The sequence below is a fragment of the Lutra lutra genome, chromosome 15 (genome assembly GCF_902655055.1).
Source record: "Lutra lutra chromosome 15, mLutLut1.2, whole genome shotgun sequence".
Lineage (NCBI taxonomy): Eukaryota > Metazoa > Chordata > Mammalia > Carnivora > Mustelidae > Lutra > Lutra lutra.
Window position 1 is genome coordinate 44655946 of NC_062292.1, and position 21222 is coordinate 44677167.

Below are 21222 nucleotides of genomic sequence, written 5' to 3' on the forward strand. Positions count from 1 at the left end.
TTCAAACTTGAACTTCCTTAGTACCATGCTGCAGATGTCAGCACCGTGAAGGTATCACAAGGATGCCCGTCCCCTGGCGTCTGATCATGGACCCAGCAACACTGTCGTATTAAGAAAGGGATGCCCCGCCCCGTCTCAGCCCATGGACTAATTAAATACATTTAAACAGGTTCCTCTCTATAATCCTTCCTGCTCAGAACACAGAAGATTAAGAACTAAAATCAAGGAAGACTGGGAGTTTTAGAGATAGCCAAAACGAAGTCTGAAAGATGAATCAAGACAAACAATTACTGAGAAGTTGGCTGCTGCTTAACCTGGCAAGTCGTCAAGTCTTTCTTTAAATCTTGCTTGAATTAGATGTATAAGGTTTGCTGCAACATGTTCATGGTAAACAAACGCTACTTAAGAGCTCTTATTTACAAATCTTTTAACAAATACTTCTGGAGGAAAAGAAGAATTCACTAATTTCCCGAAGACAAAAGTTTACTGCCAGACATATACAAACACACACACACTCACACACACACACACACAATACTTCGGCGGGGGGGTTGGGGTTTATACATGTTATTTAGGGCATAAGCTGAGTACTATACCCCTACACCCATTGAAAAAGGAACAACCAAAAAAAAAAAAACAATTTTACCCTCCCCCCATAAATTTAGAAAACCCTCCCTTCACCCCTGATGTACAAAGTGTATGCACAATGGTGGCATTCCACCAGCTCAGACAGATGTCATCAGCTCAGTTCCCCCCATTGGCATGGCAACAGACAGGTTGACAGGACTTTTCCCAATAGTGGTTAATACAGTCAGCACCACTGTGAATTTTGTGAATTAGGCTTTGAAAAAGGTATAATTTAGGGATTTGGGATTCAGAGAGTCATTTTGTATCAATTTTATCCCAAGATGAAGGGAGAATGGGTTGCAGAGCGAAACTTGGCTATAGATAGCTTGATGTCCCAATATTCAAACTAAGTCCCTTTTCTAATAAACCTAGCTCTATGCACAGAGAGGACAATTTTCTGACCCCAAGAGCAAACAGCTTGTTATATCTTCCCTATCCTGTGGCAGGAAACGTCTATTAACTTGTTCTGCTGAAGTTATCTGACTGCCATGAAAGAGCAGAGCCCAGGTTTTGCTCTTCCCAAACTCCTAAGGGGACAGTTTCTTCACTGTGCAGCTACTGGTGATGCAGGAACAGGAAGAACTGGTCAAATCCAACCCCCCACTCTTTAGAACAGCAACGATGGCCACATGATCTTTTATAAAAAGCTTTCCTTGTTGCTCCTGGTAAATTCTGCCCTCGACTACCTACTACTCTCAAAGCATCTCCTAATTGGGTTTAAAGAAAAGCACCTCCTTCTCCCAACCAGTCAGCCAAAATCCACTCAATACTTTAATGTTCATGGATAAAAGAAGAAACTTTTTTTTTTTTTTAAAGGCATCAAGTTCAGTCTAGCGGACCATATTCACAAATGTCCTTTACTGGATTATAACCTCAAATTCCACCTTGACTTGTTACCTGTAAAAAATGCTCTTTCAACTTGGGCCAAGGATAAGTATGAACTGAGAATTGAAATGGAGCAAACCAATTACCGTGGCAGGGGGGAAGGGGGACAGTATCCAAGCTCCTTGGTGGAGAAATCAACTACTCTTCTTCCAGAGGGAAACACTCCCACCTTTACCTCCCTAAAAGGCACGCCCATTAATTTCCCTTCAGGGACGCCATAGGGGGTGGGGCTATGAAAGGGAGAGACGTTTCCGAAAGCAGGACACACCTACTATGGCTGAAATTGACGTGCATCCTGGGGGGGCCGCTCCATTGATTCCAATCTGACATGGGGAGAGCTAAAAGCAGCAGCAAGTTATGGATTTAAGATCCAAGCTACCCATTTCTAGCTGTGGACTTTGGGGAGGGGACGTCTGGAAATACAGAATGTAGTGTCAGTCAGCAGAGCAGCCGAGATCCATGTTCCAGAGGTAAACCTAAGAGCTAAGAGAAATCAGGTACCACGAACAAGCACCTTGCCAGTGAACGTCCCACTTCCTGAGCACTGCAAACAAGACCGTGAGTGACGCTCTTGCCACTTCACCATAGGCACGCTAGAGGGAGAAACGGGAGTTGAGTCATGGGTGGTGCCAATGGCCAGTCACTGTCAGCTTCTAGCTTGTGACCCGGTCCTGATGTCACAATCAATCAAGCCTATTGAGCACCTATTTCCAGTTGAGACACCACAGCTGTCCTCCTGCATGCTTGCATGATTGGAGGGCAAGACCAGAGTGTTTTCAATCATCAATAAAAAGTGGAGAAAACAAAGGTCATTCAGAGCCTGTCTCACTTGGGGACACAGATCCTTCTGTCTAGTCCATTAGAAATATAGAAGACATTTTTCAATCTCATGAATTAATTTTTAAAAAAGGGATCGCAACCAAATGCACACAAGTCACCTAGAAGACAGGATTATCTCTAAAGAATGAGTGTGTATCACGGAGATGTTAGTGCAGATTAACATATTAAAGACACCAAGTTACATAAAATACCGAGGCTAAAGTTTTAAAAGACCCCCCCCGCCCCCCCATCTTCACGAAACATAATCTAAGAAAAGTCCAAATGTTACTAGGAATGTAGGACTTAAAAGTTACAAACCCCTAAAAACAGAAGTGCATGGTGGAAACACTGAGAGGTCTTTTGTTACTAGATGAACACGAACCTTGTTAAAATTGGATACCCGAAAACCCACTAAAGCAAATAGAATAATCTTTATCCCCCTCATTACAAAGTTCACGACTCTAAAGTTAACCATCATGAAAGATAATAATCCAACTGCAACATACGTTCAAGTTTCGCATTTTTGGCCAAGTACTAAAGTCTCCAAATTCATTCTCTAACACACGCAAGTGTGCAACAATGAAATGACTCTGCCACTGGGTGTTATTTTAAAAAAGTCACAGAGTAAGGACAGTCTTTAAAGTGTCTTAAAAATCAGAGTAAAAATATTCCTTAAATAACCTTTTGTCCTAGGAACATCTGCAAGAAAGCCACGTGGTCTGAGAGAAAAACATGCTCTAACATAAAAGACAGAAAGAAAACCGCTTAAGATACCAAAGCAGCACACCTACATAAGAAGGCAGAGGTTAAATTTCACTATTTTTTTTTTCAACATATTAGCACACCAAGCCCCTTAACCCTTGCTCCCATGAGCTCGTGGTTATCAGGATGTGGAGGATCAAACCTACAGAACTATCTCCCGATTGCTTTCATAAGGCATGGACAGTCTGTTCTCAGCAGCACATGGGCTCCTAACTACATGGTCTCCCTGGCCTGGAGCCCCTGGAACTTCTGCTTTAAGCAAGGTGAGCAGGAAAGCAGGGGCACAAGGAGAGGGACAAAAGCAAACTGAAGGGTGTGGGAGTGGCCATTTACCACACTCCCTCTTAGTCAAGCACAGAACATGAAGGGAGCAAAGGAGAGAGCTGGGGAAATCATGTCCCAGAGCAGAGCTGGCGGGCTCTGGGGATGGGGTATGCAGTGGGACCCTACGTAGGAGCAGGAAGCGGAGATGCACCGCATGTGTCTACAAAGAAGTGGGAGGATAGGTATGTGAAAAGAAAAATGTTCTATCCCCAAATAAAAACAGAGCATGGTTCATGGGATCGGAATGCACATTTTTGGCATAAAAGAATTTCAATTTTCTGTTTTCATAAAGGAAAAATCTCAAGTCTTTGTGATTGAGTTTCACATTAATTGGTACTTTATTTGCTTAAAACCTAAACATTGTCAGTTAAGAAGAAATCCACTCTGGTGTATAGATCTTGCTGTTTAAATCCTAAAGGTTTTTTTTTCTTTTCTTTTCTTTCTTTCTTTTTTTTTTTTTTTTTTTGATCCTTGGTAATTTTATCCAAGAAACAGAATAGATACATATATACTTAAAAACATGAACCATTAGAGAATGAAATAGGAAATCAAAACTGATTTAAGTTTTGGTGGCCCTTGCCTTTTTTGTTGTTGTTGTTGTTCTTTTAAAGTTCCTGAAAGACTGTAGCAGGATAAAAGGATTACTGGCTCTGGGTCTCTTTAAGATAACAAGTGATGAAATTTACAAAAAAAAAACCAAAAAAACAAAAAACCACAACCCAAAAAAAACAAAAAACCACACCCTCAAACAAGGTCAGGTAACACCATGCCCTGCCTTGCCCCCAAGGTAAAAAATAGGAATACTTTTAGTAACAATTCAGAATTCATCTTTATGTCCTACCTGCCCCATCAGTGGGAAGTTTAACATCATGATTTTTTTAGACATCTATACTTATGTATATAGACATATAAACTTGTATTAGATGACAGTTGATTTTTTTTAAGTCCAGGTAGAGAGAGAAGCAATCATTTTTAACTAAAACCCTTCTATGTTTTTTTTTTATTACGGTTCATTTTCTACCATTTAGCAAAAAAGCAAAATTTCCGTAGTGTTCATCTCAAATCTTATTGCTTTCCAACTGTGGTATACCTTCCGTTAAAAATAAAAAGGTGAAGCAGTCAATCCAGTGATTATTCTGACATGGCTTTCATTGGGAAGGGGTGGGAAAGACGGGTGATGGCGAAGAGAGGACCAATAGACAAAAAGGTAAATTAAACTTATAATGGTTTTCTTAAAAAAAGAGAGAGAGAATGTTATTTTCAAGAAAAGGAAAAAAGCACTGAAAGCCCATGAGTCAAGCCATAGCCAAAACCATGTTCTATCTTAAGTAGGTTTTCTTTTTTTTCCCCCCTTTTTCTTTTTTCTTTTTTTTTTTCTCTTTTTTTTTTAATAAAATCTCTCCCCAAACCATCATCACTTTTTTAATCCTCCCCAGACTGGGCTTCATCTTCGGACCCTTCGTCCCCTGATTTCTCAGGTGGAGGGCTTGCCGAGGGCTTCTTCTCTGGAGGGCTCTCTGGTTCCTCATCTTCTTCTTTGGGAGAAGGAGTCTTTTCCTTTGATGCCTTTGAAGCTGTGGGGCGCCCCACCTTCCCTTTGCCTTTCACAGGGCTTGGCGTCACTGGAAGAAGAAAAATACCAACATGGGGAAGAGAAGAAAAGATCTTCAAAAAAAAATCGGCTACAAAACAAAACTTTAAGAACTAAATGTATAGGGGCACCTGGGTGGTTCAGTGGGTTAAGCCTCTGCCTTCGGCTCAGGTCATGATCTCTGGGTCCTGGGATCAAGCCCCACATCGGGCTCTCTGCTCGGAAGGGAGCCTGCTCCCCCCCACCCCCGCCTGCTTCTATGCCTACTTGTGATCTATCTTTCTCTCTCTCTGTCAAATAAATAAATAAAATCTTAAAAAAAAAAAAAAAGAAATCTATAAGGATCACAGCCCAACTGACGACAAATCAAGGTGGGCACTGGTTCCCAATCACTCTTGCCAACACTATGGTGCTGTGTTAGCAGTGATGTTTATAATAAAGAAACAGGATGCTACAGAAACAGCATACTATCCTTAGTGGTTTGTGAACACAGGTTGTTTATGATAAAACTCAGGTTTAACAAGTGGGTCTAAAAAAAAAAAAAAGTGGGTCAAAAAGCATGGATACAACAACGTGAGTAGAAACTGAAGTCATCAGATTTTTCAAAACTTTTCTTCCAAGGATGTGTCATTTACTTATTTATTTTTAAAGTAAACTCTATGCCCAACACGGGGCTCGAACTCCCAACCGAGATCTAGAGTCGCATGCTCTACCACTGAGCCAGTCAGGTGCCCTCCTCAAGTCACTTCTGACAATCCCGTGATTCCCAGCAGTAAGAAGTAATGAGTGAAAAATGTAAAAAATCACCAGTTCTATCTGTCAGAAAAAAAACAAAGCAAATCTAGCTTTCTGATTTCAAGCTGTGACTAGGAGACTGGCAGCACTCACAACGGCTCCCAGAAAATGAATCCACGCTGCTAAGTGTGGTTTTATTCTAGCACAAAGGATGTGGTAAGGATCAGATCGGAGGCCTGAAATCTGTGATTACAGGTGTGCATTTTCCCCATTTCGGGTCTTTCCTAGTTGCTGGGGTTGTGATATGGGCAGGAAAAAGCACAGGCACAGCTCTACTATTGGAGTGTTTCTACCGCCGGGCAACGGGTCGCTGCAAACCCTGTGCGGCACCGCCACTCTCTTGCAGGGGCCACCGTCCTTCCTAACAAGTAAGAGATCCCTCCCAGTGTGGAAGATGGGATCCCTGCAGAATTCTTATTCCTGTGAGGTGTGTGGTCAATGCCGAGGCCTAATGAAGGATTTCTGTAGAGAAAGTTTACTGCTCCTTGAAATTTTTCAAAGCAGCCATTTAACTGTACTTGTAGACAACTCACCTGTGGCCTTTAGCCGGGGTTTGGGCATTTTCTTTTCTTTTTTCTCAGGTTTGGACTTCTTGACCATCTTTTTGTTTTTCTTTTTTGAACTGCCATAGTCACTATCATCATCATCTTCCATTAGGAAATCTTCATCACTGCCGGAATCTTCTGAGAGGAAAGAAGAAGTTCAACGTCCAACTTAATGTATACATCCTTCCAAGGGAATGAAGGGAGACAGCGCTAAGCATGACGGGAGGATGGGATCTGGGAGTCAAACACTCTCGGAGTCTGGGGGCAGCTGGGTCGCTGGTCGGGCTGGAGTCCTCACCAGCCCCACATGTAGGGCGGGGCTTAGCGCACGCGCGCGCGCGCGCACACACACACACACACACACACACACACAAGCTGCATAACTGACTTGTTTAAAGAGTCGGTTGAAAACAGCAAGAGATAAAACTTAACATGAATAAAAACTGAAGATATCACCGAACGTTTTTTTTCATCAAACAACTTTTGGTAGTTCCCTCATTCCCCTACATTACTGAGGAGACCAGGGAAATCAAACAGAACCAATTTAGTGTCTTTGGTCCAAGTATGAATAAATGAAACGAGAAAGCTAAAGAAAAAGCAAAAATCATACAATTTATTAATCCAAGTAACGTGTGAAACACCTAAATTCTGCTATTAACACTTTTTTGTTGTTGTTGCTGGGGGAGGAGGTCTACCCCTTTGGCTCCGAAGCCAAAAGACAAATCTTCATCACAACACCCGCCATGTAACTGTTATTCTAACGATTGCTGGTTTAGTAGTTGAGTTCCAATGATGGACATCAAAATCAAGAGAATCCCTGAGCCTCTTAAAATATCAACCAGTATCAAAAAGAGCCATCTCTTCTGACAGCAAATATCGAATTTAAGGGACTGGCTGTAACGTTTGGCAGCCAAAAGAATGCAGAAGTAATCAAGGTCACGGTCACGAACTCTGGTCCCCACCCAAGTACCAAGCCAGCAGCACGTACTCTCCTGGAATGGCGTCTCGTCCTCTTCCTCTTGTTCTTCTTCGCTGCCTACATCTTCCATGAGCATTTCTCTCTGCTTGGAAGCTGCTTTAGAGGCTGCCTGCCGTTGCTGACGTACATTTTTATGATCTTCTTTTTCATCTTCGCTGTCCTCTGTAATATCAAAGTTACAACGCAGCGATCAAGGAGTTGTGCGTTTATCGGAAGGCTGACTAGAAAAGCCAGTATGAGACAGAACCTGCAGCTTTATTTCATTCAAATGGGGTAAAGTCTATCCTTAAAAATGCCTACAAAATATACAAAAGAGGAGCTAAAACACAAAGAATGAACTTGAGAAAGATTATGTCCTCATTACTGCACAGAAAAATAGCGTAGGCATGGAGTTTTAAGTAGTCATAAAGCTGAATTTAGGTGCGAATATATGCTTCCTGTAATGTATTTTAAATTTGTATCACTGTGTTGCCCTAAAATTATCAATTACATTTCAATCTATATTCACAGTTTTTAGAAACTAAAGCCAGAATTTTTGGAGAGAGAGAATGCACGGGTGGGGGTGGGGCAGGCGGGGGGGCCCGGGGGTGGGTGGAGGCGGGGAAGGGCAGAGAGGCAATCTAAAGCAGACTCCACCCAGACTCAGGGACCCTGATCTCAAGACCCTGAGATCATGACCCGAGTTGAAGGCTTAATTAGCGGAGCCACCCAGGTGCCCCTAGAAAAATATTTTTATTTTTATTTATTTTAAAGATTTTATTTATTTATTTCACAGACAGAGATCACAAGCAGTCAGAGGCAGGCAGAAAGAGAGAGGGGGAAGCAGGCTCCCCGCTGAGCAGACAGCCCGATGCGGGGCTCGATCCCAGGACCCCAGGATCATGACCTGAGCCGAAGGCAGAGGCTTTAACCCCCTGAGCCACCCAGGTGTCCCCAGAAAAATGTTTTTAAATAGAAGAGGTGAAGACTGTCTTCCAATGATACTATTCTAAGTTATAAAACACGTTTCTTTACAATTTAGGCGGGCAGATAACAGGCTAGAAAAGGAATGAAAGCAAGCAGCTCAGTGGAGTGAATTCAGTAGAACTCTGTCTACCCCTCCATGTATCAGCTCATAACAGTGATCTCATTTAAAGGGGGACGCAGGACACAAAAGCAGGGGAGTGCAGGTCAAAACTAAAATAAACCCTCAGTACTGAGAAGAATTAAATTCAGAAACAGAAATGCCAACAAGCAATCAGGATTTAACATTTTATTTGCCATGGAGTCTCTATTAATTCTTTTGAGTTTAAATTCTTACCGAGAAAGCTTTCTCTGCGGCTACTGTTTCGAAGGACTACTTGCCAGATGGAACAGGGAAGGGTGAAACTAGCCTTTGCTTGCTCTTTACCCCAGAGTTCATCTCCACCCCCTCCCCACTTTAGAGTGTTACATCACTTTGTATTTTATATGCTCTTTTAAATCAGTTTAGTTTGATATCTGTTAACGGTTCACATAAATTTTTTTTTAAGATTTTATTTATTCATTTGAGAGAGATACAGAGATAGAGATGGAGAGAGAAAGCACAAGCAGGGGGAGAGGCAGAGGGAGAGGGAGAAGCAGAAGCAGACTTCCCACTGAGCTGGGAGCCCAACATGGGGCTCGATCCCAGGACCTGGAGATCATGACCCAAGCCAAAGGCAGACGCCCAACCATCTTAGCCACCCAGGCGCCCTACTTAAATGGTTTTTAATGTTAATTATGCAGGAGAATCATCTGTAAATATTTTTAAACAATAAAGCTCCAGTGTCCCACTGAGACCTACTAAATCAGAAATCTTGGGGTGGGACAGGGCGTGTAAGCCACCAGCACTTCAAAGTTCTTTGCTCTTCAAAGATAGAAAGCGCTTCGTCGTGCCAGTATTGACAGCAGTGCCCGGCATTATGATGAAACCACTTATTTTTTATTTTTTATTTTTTTAAAGATTTTATTTATCTGACAGACAGAGATCACAAGTAGGCAGAGAGGCAGGCAGAGAGAGAGAGGAGGAAGCGGGCTCCCTGCTGAGCAGAGAACCCGATGCGGGGCTCGATCCCAGGACCCTGGGACCATGACCTGAGCCGAAGGCAGTGGCTTAACCCACTGAGCCACCCAGGCGCCCCAGATGAAACCACTTATTAAAACGTCCAATGAACGAAGACATAGATCAATGACGTATTACATTAAAAACTGTTTACTACCTGCTGAGTGAGAATCGTCCTTCTTGGTTTTCACATCTTTTTCTTCGGAGTCCTCACTAGAAAGGGAAAGACGGGAAAAGTTTAAAAGTCTTAGATCCAAATCTAAGTGAATACATCCCCAGTGTCTCTGACAGGTAAAGAACACCTCTTCTGTAGAGGAAATATTCAAACAGATACCGAGGACTGAAACTGCTTCCGAAACTGCTTCCGTTATTTCCCTAACTTGACAGGGATGCTAATGACTAAACACAATTTGATCTACTTTTGGACAATACTGCTTCCAAAAACCCAAAGGAAAAAAAGAAGGTATCTCAAACATGGGCTGAAAATGTCTCACCTGTGGATAAAGCCTGGTTCACAACAACACTTTTTTTTTTTTAAGGTTTTATTTATTTATTTGACACACAGAGAGAGAGAGAGAGAGAGAGAGAGAGAACACAAGCAGGGGGAAGTGGCACGTGGAGGGAGAGGGAGAGGCAGGCTTCCCACTGTGCAGGGAGCCCGAGGCAGGGCGTGATCTCAGGATTTCGGGATCACGACCAGAGCCAGAGGCAAAGGCTTAACCAACTGAGCCACCCAGTCACCCCTCACAGGAACATTTAGTAATAAAAAAAAAAATTCTCTGTTGTCAGAGGCGAGTATAAAAATACAAAAATAAATTACACAATGTGTGAATGGTGCAAAAGTAGGCAATTAAATGGATAGCACCGATTGCAGATGGAAAAAACGCCTAGAACACAATTATTAAAGGAAATTGGAGTGCAATTATATAAATTACAATAGCCTTAAAAATTTATCTGAAACAAAATGAAAATAAGTCAACTATCTCCTTATATTTTTTACCTCCAATATTTCTAATATATCAGAAACACCAACACACAGACCCGCCCTGTACCATGGAGAAAATAAAAGTCAGCTCAAGATCACTGCAAAGTAAAATAATAAAAGAAGGTGCTTCACAGGCGCCTCAGTTGGTTAAGCGTCTGCCTCTGGCTCAGGTCATGATCCCGGGGTCCTAGGATCAAGCCTCACATCAGGCTCCCTGCTTGGTGGGGAACCTGCTTCTCCCTCTCCCTCTGCCTGCCACTACCCCCGGCTTGTGCTCCCTCTCTCTGTGTCACATAAATAAATAAAATCCTTAAAAAAATAAGAAGGTGCTTTAAAGGTCAATGGAAAGTTTTATAGAACAGTTTTTTAAAGGCACTTTATGTTCTCACAAATCTTAACTCAAGAATCTGGGTTCAAGCGTTCTTTGTCATTAATGACTTGTATGATCTCAAGCAAATCACTTGGTACTCTTCAGTGCTAAAATTTTATGATTCAATGAGAAATTCCAACAAACAAAAACAGAAACACTCATACGTAAAAACTGCCTTCACAGCTTTTTCAAACAGCAAGACTTGTAAATCTCTTTTGGTATTTCCTGTAATCTAGACCACACTCAAATGACAAACTACCAAACCCAAGATTCCTGAACAAAAAGAAAAACCAAATATACTTTACTAAACAATCTAAGGCACACTGTAATTCTGAAACCTGGGGCTGTTCCAGATGTTTTCATGCAAAAATAATCACTTAATTCACAAGTCACAATGCCGAAGAACTATTACGTTCTCTAGTTCTCTTATTATCAGGTTTATAGAGACCATTACTCCTTGAGTCCCATTACAATAAAGTCAAGTAAAAGCTGAACTTTTAAGTAGAGACCAATAAAAAAACTCAACACAACAACGGTCTGATGGAATAAACTATACAAGGCAGTTAACACAAATGGCAATAAAAATTGTATTTCAAAGACTCTTGACATTTAGGAAAGAAAAATAAAACCAAATGATTAGAACAAGGAAAAGTTTAGGCTAGATATTCATTATATTGTTGAGACATTGTAACAGGTAGTAGGGGACAGAGAAATTCATTCCTAAGAGAAAATATAAAAAATGAATATAATGAAAGAGAATCGAAGTTGGGCTGCTATATAAAACTGGATTAGAGAGATACACTACAAACCATGGAAGACTTGTCTCCTCACAGCACAATTTTGTCTTATTTTCCCTCAAAACCACGTTTCTGAAATTTTCCAGGAAAGAAAATATTGGTGGTAAATACTGTTATTTCTACAAATTTAGCATCCTGCGAATTCAAAAATGGAAAGACTTCTGTGTGGGGCTTTGTAAGATTTTAGTACTTGAAGGTAAGTGTCTTGGAAGAACTGGTAAGATTTCATTTCTTTGAACTCTCCTACTTAACAGTATTATTTGGAAGTAGTATCGCCTAGTGGTTCAAACGACTTTGGAGTCCAACAGACATGGTTCCCAAACCTGTTGGTCCATTTGCAGGGTAACCCTGGATAAATCACTAAACCTTCCTCTAAGCTATTATCCTAATAAAGGTGTTATGAGAATTAAATGATAATAAATACAGGTTAGCACATAGAAGAGACTGGCAGAGAATCATACACGGTAGCGATCATCACCATCACCATCACTACGGTCTTCAAGTTAGGCTGCACTGAGATCGAGAGTGTGTAGATCTGTGACAGCAGAGACAAAAATCACAATATCCTCGTCTCATGAAGCAATTACAGTTAAAATCACAACACCTGTGAGCCTGTTTATAAAACTAAAGGAAAGGGAAAAAAAACAAAACAAAAACAAACCCATGAATGATTAAGGTTTCCGAACAAAGGAGAATTGATTATACAGTGAAACTCAGCAAGCTACACGGCTTAAGATTCTAGAAGCGTTAGTTATGATTCTGCCAGTGCTGGGTGACTGAATGGGAGAGATCACTCATTCTGTTATCGCTCCAGTGAAAACGTCAATACTAACGTTAGGTAACAAATTACATACTTAAACAATCTCTCTGCTTATGTTCAGAGGTTGGAGGTAGTGACAAAGGCATTCCCGGAGACAACCTTGGATTCCAGGTTGAGTCTAAGCAAACCTTATGACCTTATTAAAGAGGGTAGCCGCTAGACTCAAGAAGCATTGACTGAGATAGGAAGAAATATGCAGAACAACATGAAGGGGACAGTAAGCACTTAACCGAAGTTAACAGAGATTCCCCCAATTTAGAGATCAGAGACCACCCTTGCCTCCCGAGGGGCAGTGTAAACAGGAAGAGATTAATAATGCCTCTTACCTATCCTCCTGTGAATTCTTTCCAGATCGCCTCTTATTTTTAGCTTCTCGGGGAGATGACCGAATTTTCTTAGCTGGAGGGCCTGAATCTCTTCCATAATCTTCATCTAAACAGAGCATTTTTCAAATTCAATGAATTGTATTACGATTTTTACATAGAAATTACCACTGCTTATTTTTGGAGATAAATATCTCTCAAAATCTACTTAAATGGTGAGGGGGCAGGATTTCCCAAATAATTTTCTTTCATTTTTAAAAAAGAGTTTTCTACCCCAGTCCCTTTTAGTCCTCATGTGTTTACTTTAATACATTCATAGCCAAATATCTCTTCCATTTCATATCCTGCCCTTTTAATTTATTAAAGATACTGCCATGTTTCAACATCCTCCTATTTACTTGAACTGTTAAGAGTAATAAAGCAATACAAGCATTTTAGAATGTAGAGAACCCACAATTCTACAATCCTAACACAATTACTGTTATCAAGTAAATTACATTTAAAGTATTAAATGCAGCATACTCTGACATTTGAGAAAAATACCTTCAATTTCCAAAGTTCTATAGAAATAAAGAAAATTACCCAATCTTAAAAACTGATCATTTCTTTTTTTAAAAGACTTATTTTAGGGAGAGAGTGCATGCATGTGAATGAGAATCTTGAAGCAGACTCCACGCCCAGCACAGAGGCCAACTCGGGGCTCAATCCCACGACCGCAAGATTGTGACCTGAGCCAAAATCTAGAGTCGGATGCTCAACGTAGTGAGCCACTCAGGTGTCCCCAAAATTGATGATTTCTATTTTATTACACTCTTACTATAATTTCTATTTTATTTACACTCCTATCTATAATAGTGGAGAGATCTGGAAGTAGTGTGGTACTTCAGCAATTATTAAATGGTTGGACACATTATAAATTCCACAATGGCATATCATACAACCATTAACAGGAGTTTCTCAAATAACTTTTAATAACAGGAGAAATATAAGCAGGAGTGGGATAGGAGGAGGACAGAACCCAAAATTCTTTTTTTTTTAAGATTTTATTTATTTGACTGACAGACATCACTAGTAGGTAGAGAGGCAGGCAGAGAGAGCGGGGAAAGCAGGCTCCCTGCTGAGCAGAGACCCTGATGTGGGGCTCGATCCCAGGACCGAGATCATGACCTGAACTGAAGGAAGAGGCTTAACCCACTGAGCCAACCAGGCGCCCCCAGAACCCAAAATTCTATAGCAAGACTTCAACTACATTTTTAAAAGGGAGAAAAGACACAGGATTTTTAAACAAAAAGGCTAAAATGGCCATTTGCTAACCAAGGGACCTTGCATAATATCTCTGCCTCAATTTCCTTATCTGTAAGCAATAACAGTATTCCCCATTCTAACAGGACTGCTCTACTAAGGATTAAATGAGTAACTGCAAGTATTTTAGCAGCATTTAATAAGGGTTAGTATTTCTTCTGGGAGGTTGGATTATATGTTATTACTCTTTTTTACATTTCTGCATTTTCTAAGTTTTCCCAAAGTGCTCATATTACTTTTATAAGTAAAATTGGATTAAAAAAAAAATAGCAAATGCATCTGGAAAATAACGATAGTAAGGACATATTCTAAAGTAAACTTTTATGGCTAAGTTTTAAGACATACTACTCAGGGATGCCTGGGTGGCTCTGCTGATTAAGCATCTGCCTTTGGCTCAGGTCATAATCCCAGAGTCCTGGGATCGAGTCCCACTTTGGACTCGCTGCTTAGTAGGGAGCATGCTTCTCCCTCTACCAGCCACTCCCCCAGCTTGTGCTCTCTCTTTCTGACAAATAAATAAATAAAATCTTAAAAAAAAAAAAAGAAACACATACTATTCATTCCATGATAAATTAGTTCACAGTCCAAGATGTTTTAGAAAATACTTTCATCTTAGCTACTTTATTTTTTATTTTTTTTTAAAGATTTTATTTATTTATTTGACAGAGAGAGATCACAAGCAGGCAGAGAGGCAGGCAGAGAGACAGGAGGAAGCAGGCTCCCTGCTGAGCAGAGAGCCCGACGCGGGACTCGATCCCAGGACTCCGAGATCATGACCCGAGCCGAAGGCAGCGGCTTAACCCACTGAGCCACCCAGGCGCCCTAAATGTATTCTTCTTTTTTTTTTTTTTTAAGATTTTATTTATTTATTTGACAGAGAGAGATCACAAGCAGGCAGAGAGGCAGGCAGAGAGAGAGGAGGAAGCAGGCTCCCCGCTGAGCAGAGAGACCGATGCGGGGCTCGATCCCAGAACCCTGAGATCATGACCTGAGCCGAAGGCAGCGGCTCAACCCATTGAGCCACCCAGGCGCCCCCCTATCTTAGCTACTTTATTATGCAAAAAACTTAAACTAATAGAAGGTAAAAGTTTTGCTGTGATTATAGATGGGGACATTATCAACTAATAAATACTGCATCAGAATTACTACATATTTAAACTGTGGAATCCAAAACCAGATAAGAAAAAAATTATTTAAGTATTTATTATCAATGACTTACTAAGGAAAGCTAAAATTCATGCAAGTTCAACTTTTGTTTTGGGTGACAGATCCTGACATAATTTACAATTTATTAAAATCATGAAACTTACCAGCATCATCAGATTCCTGAAACTGTGAATAATCAACGACCTTCCTATTTCTGTAGAAAGAAGAGACTCTAATTAAGATCATAAAAATGTAGGACTTTTCTATGATATTAGAACACACATTCCTATTTCATAAACAAAATTAGAACTAGCTCTGTGAAAATTATTTTTCACCAAGCCCCCACCTCAGCCAAAAAAACCTTCATATGTTGTTATAGAAAAGTTGAAACCAAAAGTATTTCAAACTACAGTTCTCCTACTGCTCATTTCAATGATAGCTCAAATACTATTCTCTCCCTCAAAACCTCCCACCTCCCAAAACACACTTAAACAGCAAAATGAACCAAACAACCCATATATTCATAAGTGACACAGAAATATCCCATGTGCACCAACAAAAACTGTAAATGCTTTACATATTTATTCTTAGTGCTATACACCCATACACATGTATACCTGATAAAATTATTACTGTGGTTTTTTTAAGGCAGTGATTTTTAAATATAAGTTACATTATAATTTACAAATTATGGTGACAGCAGATTCAGCATTACATAGGAGAAACAAATAACTGATCCGTTCAGAGGATGCTGTTTATTAAAATGGTCTGTAATTAAGAAAAATATGAAAGTCTCATAAATTTATGTATCTACTTGACTCAATGATTTTAAGTACTTCCCACTAGTTAAGGCATCTTTAACAACTTGAACGAATCTTAATTTCCATTTTCCTACTTCACACTCCTAAAAGTTTAAAATTCCTCTGAGATAACATAAAAGCTTCCCTGTTAGTATCCAAATAGCCTGGCTTTTCCAAAAGAGCCTTTGCGGTACTGTACCATTTAGATACTGAGTAAGTGAACTGAAATCATTAAAAGAAACATACCATCAACTACCCTTAAGCCTGAGCGAGGAATATTGCTGATTTTATAGATTAAGACACCATTTATATCCAAAGATGTCGGAAGCTCAGATCAAGCATACATACAATTGGGTACAGCCATACACTTGGCATAGGAGAAGAAAGACAGGCTCTTAAGGGTTTTTGCCTTCTGTTTTTCTTTGGTCTACCAGCAAGGAATTATCTTTTCATTGTACTACCTCAGTAAGTTCAGATGCAAAACTATAAAATGCACTCTACATATGTTTTGTTAAAAGCAGTTGGTTTTATAAACAAATGATACCGATGTATTAGGAAAGTTGATTTTTAAAACATGACCATTAATTCCACTTACATGAGACGTCTAGAGCAATCAAGTTCAGAGACAGAAACAATGCGGGAGGCGCCTGGCTGGCTCAGTTGGTACAGCAGGCACTCTTGATCTAGGGATTTTGAGTTTGAGCTCCCCCCCCCCAAGTTAGGTGTAGAGACTACTTAAAATAAAACCTGGGGTGCCTGGGTGGCTCATTCGGTTAAGTGTCTGACTCTTGGTTCCAGCTCAGATCATGATCTCAGGGTCTGGAGAGTGAGCCCCACAGCAGAGTCTGTTTGAGATATCCCCCATGCCCGCCTGTGCATGCACTCTCTCTCGAATACATAAAATCTTTAAAAAAAGAAACAAAGAGGGGTGCCTGGGTGGCTCAGTTGGTTAAGTGTCTGCTGTCTTTGGCTCAGGTCATGATGCCTGAATCCTGAGATCGAGCCCCTCATGGGGCTTCCTGTTCAGTGAAGAGCCCACTTCTCCCTCTGCCTGCCACTTCCCCTGCTTGTACACTGCTTCTCTCTCTGTCAAATAAATAAATAAAATCTTAAAAAAGGGTTAAAAAAGACAACAAAAGAGAAAGGAGGGAAGGGAGGGAGGGAGGGAGGGAGGGAGGGAGGAAGGAAGGGTGGGTCGGTGGTCGGGGCGCCTGGGTGGCTCAGTCTGTTAAGCATCTGCCTTGAGCTCAGGTCATGATCCCAGGGTGCTGGGATGGAGTGCCGCACTGGGGTCCCTTGTTCAGTGGGAGTCACTTCTCCCTCTGCCCCTCCCCCGCTCATGTTCTGTCTCTCAAAAATAAAGACATAAAAGTAAATAAAATAAATAAAAAGGAAAGAATGGGGGCACCTGGGTGGCTCGGTGGGTTAAGCCTCTGCCTTCAGCTCAGGTCAAGATCCCAAGGTCCTGGAATCGAGCCCCCCATCAGGCTCTCTGCTCAGCAGGGAGCCTGCTTCCCCACCCCCTTCTCTGCCTACTTGTGATTTCTGTCTGTCAAATAAATAAACAAATAAATAAATGAATAAAATCTTAAAAAAAAAAAAAGAATGGTGGATGCTAGGGAGAAGGGGATAGTGAGTCAATGACATATATAGTTTCACTTTGCAAGAGAAAGAGTTCTGGAGATTGGGTGCACAACAGTGTGAATGTATTCAACATTATAGACCTGTACACTTAAAAATGGTTAAGATGAGGGGCGCCTGGGTGGCTCAGTGGGTTAAGCCGCTGCCTTCGGCTCAGGTCATGATCTCAGGGTCCTGGGATCCAGTCCCGCATCGGGCTCTCTGCTCAGCAGGGAGCCTGCTTCCTCCTCTCTCTCTCTGCCTGCCTCTCTGTCTACTTGTGATCTCTCTCCGTCAAATAAATAAATAAAATCTTTAAAAAAAAAAATGGTTAAGGGGGGCGCCTGGGTGGCTCAGTGGATTAAGCTGCTGCCTTCGGCTCGGGTCATGATCCTGGAGTCCTGGGATCGAGCCCCACATCAGGCTCTCTCCTCTGTGAGGAGCCTGCTTCCTCCTCTCTCTCTGCCTGCCTCTTGCCGACTTGTGATCTCTGTCTGTCAAATAAATAAAATAAATCTTAAAAAAAAAAAAAAATCTTTAAAAAAAAATGGTTAAGATGGTAAATTTCATGTGATTTTACCACAATTAAAAAGAATAAAATATTTTCTATTAAAAAAGACTACTTGGGGGGCTGAAAATTAAATGCCTACTATATTTTAACAAAATAGTGATTTTAAGTGATACATACTATGAAAAACAGAATTTTGACTGTATTCGGCATTATTTAAGATCAAGAAAATGGGACATGTAACCGGGATAAGGAAAGTATCCAGAAGAGGGAGTTTGAAATCTTTCTTTTTTTTTTTTAAAGAAATTTATTTATATGAGAGAGAGAAATCACAAGTAGGCAGAGAGGCAGGCAGAGAGAGAGGGGGAAGCAGGCTCCCTGCTGAGCAGAGAGCCTGATGTGGGGCTCCATCCCAGGACCCGGAGATCATGACCTGAGCCGAAGGCAGAGGCTTAAACCACTGAGCCACCCAGGCGCCCTGAAATCTTAATCTCTAGTAGGTAATGTACAGGTTCTGAAATTGCAGGCCTGGTAATTCTAGTTTATCCATGCTGGTGGGAAAGCAACTAAAATAATGGTATAATTTCTGCATACCATCTACCAATCGATCTATTCCATGAGACTATATAAAGAAGGGTAACCAGAACAGTGAAGAGTATATAATATGTAGGGAAACTAAGTAAACAGGAATTTTTAACCTACAAAAGAGAAAACGTGTTAGCTACTTTAAGGCTTTGAAAACAAAGGAGCAATAAACATACTGGTTTATTAGCTTCCTGATCAGATTAAGTGTGGGTTCAACATAACCGCTTTCTAACAGTCTGCTAACTATAGTTACTTCCTTAGTCTGTTACCAGGAATACTCCAGACTGGAATTACACAATAAAAAGTATAGAATCTTTGTTAAGATTCCTTTTAGGTTCTGGTTCTAGAACTTTGGGCAAATCACATAATTTCTCTGGGCCTCAGATCCTTCTCTGTTGGAACTGGCCTAAATTGCTGGACAGATCCAAAACGTTATGCCAGAATTTTTTTTTAAAGTTTATTTAAGTAATCTCTACACCCAATACGGGGTTTGAACTCATAACCCTGAGATCAAGAGTCGCACACTTCTCTAACTAAGCCAGCCAGGCACCCCTATGAGATAAATTTAAATAAAATTATTAACGTTCAAGAAGAGTTTTTCTCAATTGCAAATGGTCAGCTATTATTCTTCTGTGTATCCTACTTCTTACCTCATATGGCTGTTTTCTTCACTAATCTGAGCTTCCTGAGAGTAACAATGGTCTTGTATCCTTTCCCCCACATTTTTTCCCCACCTTCCTTCCCTTTCCTTTCCTCTTTCCTTCCTCCCCTCCTTTTCAACCACAGAGCAAGGTAAAAAGCAGACACTCAAATCTTTTGCTCTTAGGGCCAAATTTAAGAGCTCTGTTAGAAACCCAATTTTATAAGATACTTGAGAGGATAATATCCAATCTCCTTAAAGTCTCTGAAGGCCTTATCTTTTGCCACTTAATCAAGCAACCTGGAAATTTGTAATTCCTCCAATCAGGTTGTTTCATACCAATTGATCTACACTGCTGCTCGCATCACTCCCGCTCATATCGGATCCAACCTCACTTCCTCTCAACACCTTTAATCCTCTGCTGATACTGTATCATCTACCGAATTTCTGTCTTCCCTACTAAATGTGAACTTCTTGAGGAGAGGGGTTGTCTCTCCTTCATTCAGAACATCAAAATCAAGACTTTTTTTAAAAGATTATTTATTTATTTATTTGACACAGAGAGAGAGATCACAAGCAGGCAGAGAGGCAGGCAGAGAGACAGGGGGAAGCAGGCTCCCTGCTGAGCAGAGAGCCCGATGTGGGGCTCGTTCCCAGGACCCTGAGATCATGACCTGAGCCGAAGGCAGAGGCTTTAACCCACTGAGCCACCCAGGCACCCCTAGACATGTGTTTGATGAGCAAATGGACGTGGCATCTGTAAAGGGTCAGGGTGGGAAAGGGGATCGTGTGGTACGAGAGGATGCATGTGGGAGCCTTCAGCCCATCAGGCATTTATTTTCCACTGCCCTAAATGACAAAAGAAAATTTAGTTTCCTCCATAGGAAGTAACTAGTTATTTTAAATCAAAGAAATTAAAAAGGCAACTATTTAGTACATTTTCTTCTATCATGGTTTTTAACAAGCAGAACTACCAAAAAAAAAAAAAGCCATGTAGACTATACTGATATTACAGGAGTAATCAAATCTATATTTTTCAATAAATTCAGAAACCATTCCACTTGAAACACAAAATATTTTACTCTCAATTATGTGAAAATGGCCAAAATTATCAGATCTTATGTAGACAATAAATGTTATTTATCACAGACTTAGAGTTATACTTATCCCAAGCAAATCTGTCTAAAGGCTAACTACGCCAAAAAAAAAAAAAGGGAAAAAGCATCCATCCATAAATGTTGTTAGAGGGAAAAGAAAAAATTTTTTAAATAAAGGATCTGTGATAACAAGGGTCATTCATAATAACTCATTTAATGACTTAGAATAATAATTTGGTTAATTTCCTGCCTTCTAAAGATACTTCAAAACAACAGTAGAAATACTATTCCATTACCTGCAGAATTACCTTATTTCAGGTAGAAATCACTTTTTTTTAAAAAAAGGACTTTATTGGGGCGCCTGGGTGGCTCAGTGGGTTAAGCCACTGCCTTCGGCTCAGGTCATGATCCCAGGTCCTGGGTTCGAGCCCCACATAGGGCTTTCTGCTCAGCAGGGAGCCTGCTTCCTCCTCTCTCTCTGCCTGCCTCTCTGCTTACTTGTGATTTCTCTCTGTCAAATAAATAAATAAAATCTTAAAAAAAAAAAAAAAAAAGGACTTTATTTATTTGACAGAGATCACAAGTAGGCAGAGAGGCAGGCAGAGAGAGGAGGAAGCAGGCTCTCCGCTGAGCAGAGAGCCCAATGCGGGACTCGATCCCAAGACCCTGAGATCATGACTTGAGCGGAAGGCAGAGGCTTTAACCCACTGAGCCACCCAGGCGCCCCTAGAAATCACTTTTTATGAACTTACTCCTGTGTAAACTAAATACTGAGAAGATATACTGGGATGAAAACACACCATTTATGAGTAATACTTAAGTCGAAGGGCATGAGAAGTT

At 40.8% G+C, this 21222-nt stretch overlaps 1 protein-coding gene across 2 annotated transcripts in view; it reads right to left on the reverse strand.

Moving 5' to 3' along the window:
- Positions 1–1253: 1253 nt before the first annotated feature.
- Positions 1254–21222, reverse strand: part of NUCKS1 (nuclear casein kinase and cyclin dependent kinase substrate 1) — a 33901-nt gene continuing 13932 nt past the window's right edge. The window contains exons 2-7 of one of the 2 annotated variants that reach the window (XM_047704538.1): positions 15297–15346; positions 12688–12793; positions 9547–9602; positions 7337–7489; positions 6337–6483; positions 1254–5039 (exon numbers count right to left, since the gene is read on the reverse strand). In XM_047704538.1, coding sequence (XP_047560494.1) covers positions 4840–5039; positions 6337–6483; positions 7337–7489; positions 9547–9602; positions 12688–12793; positions 15297–15346 — 712 coding nt within the window. In that variant the 3' untranslated portion in view covers positions 1254–4839. Of the gene's footprint in view, positions 5040–6336; positions 6487–7336; positions 7490–9546; positions 9603–12687; positions 12794–15296; positions 15347–21222 lie in introns of both variants that reach the window. The other variant, XM_047704536.1, reaches the window with a different exon arrangement.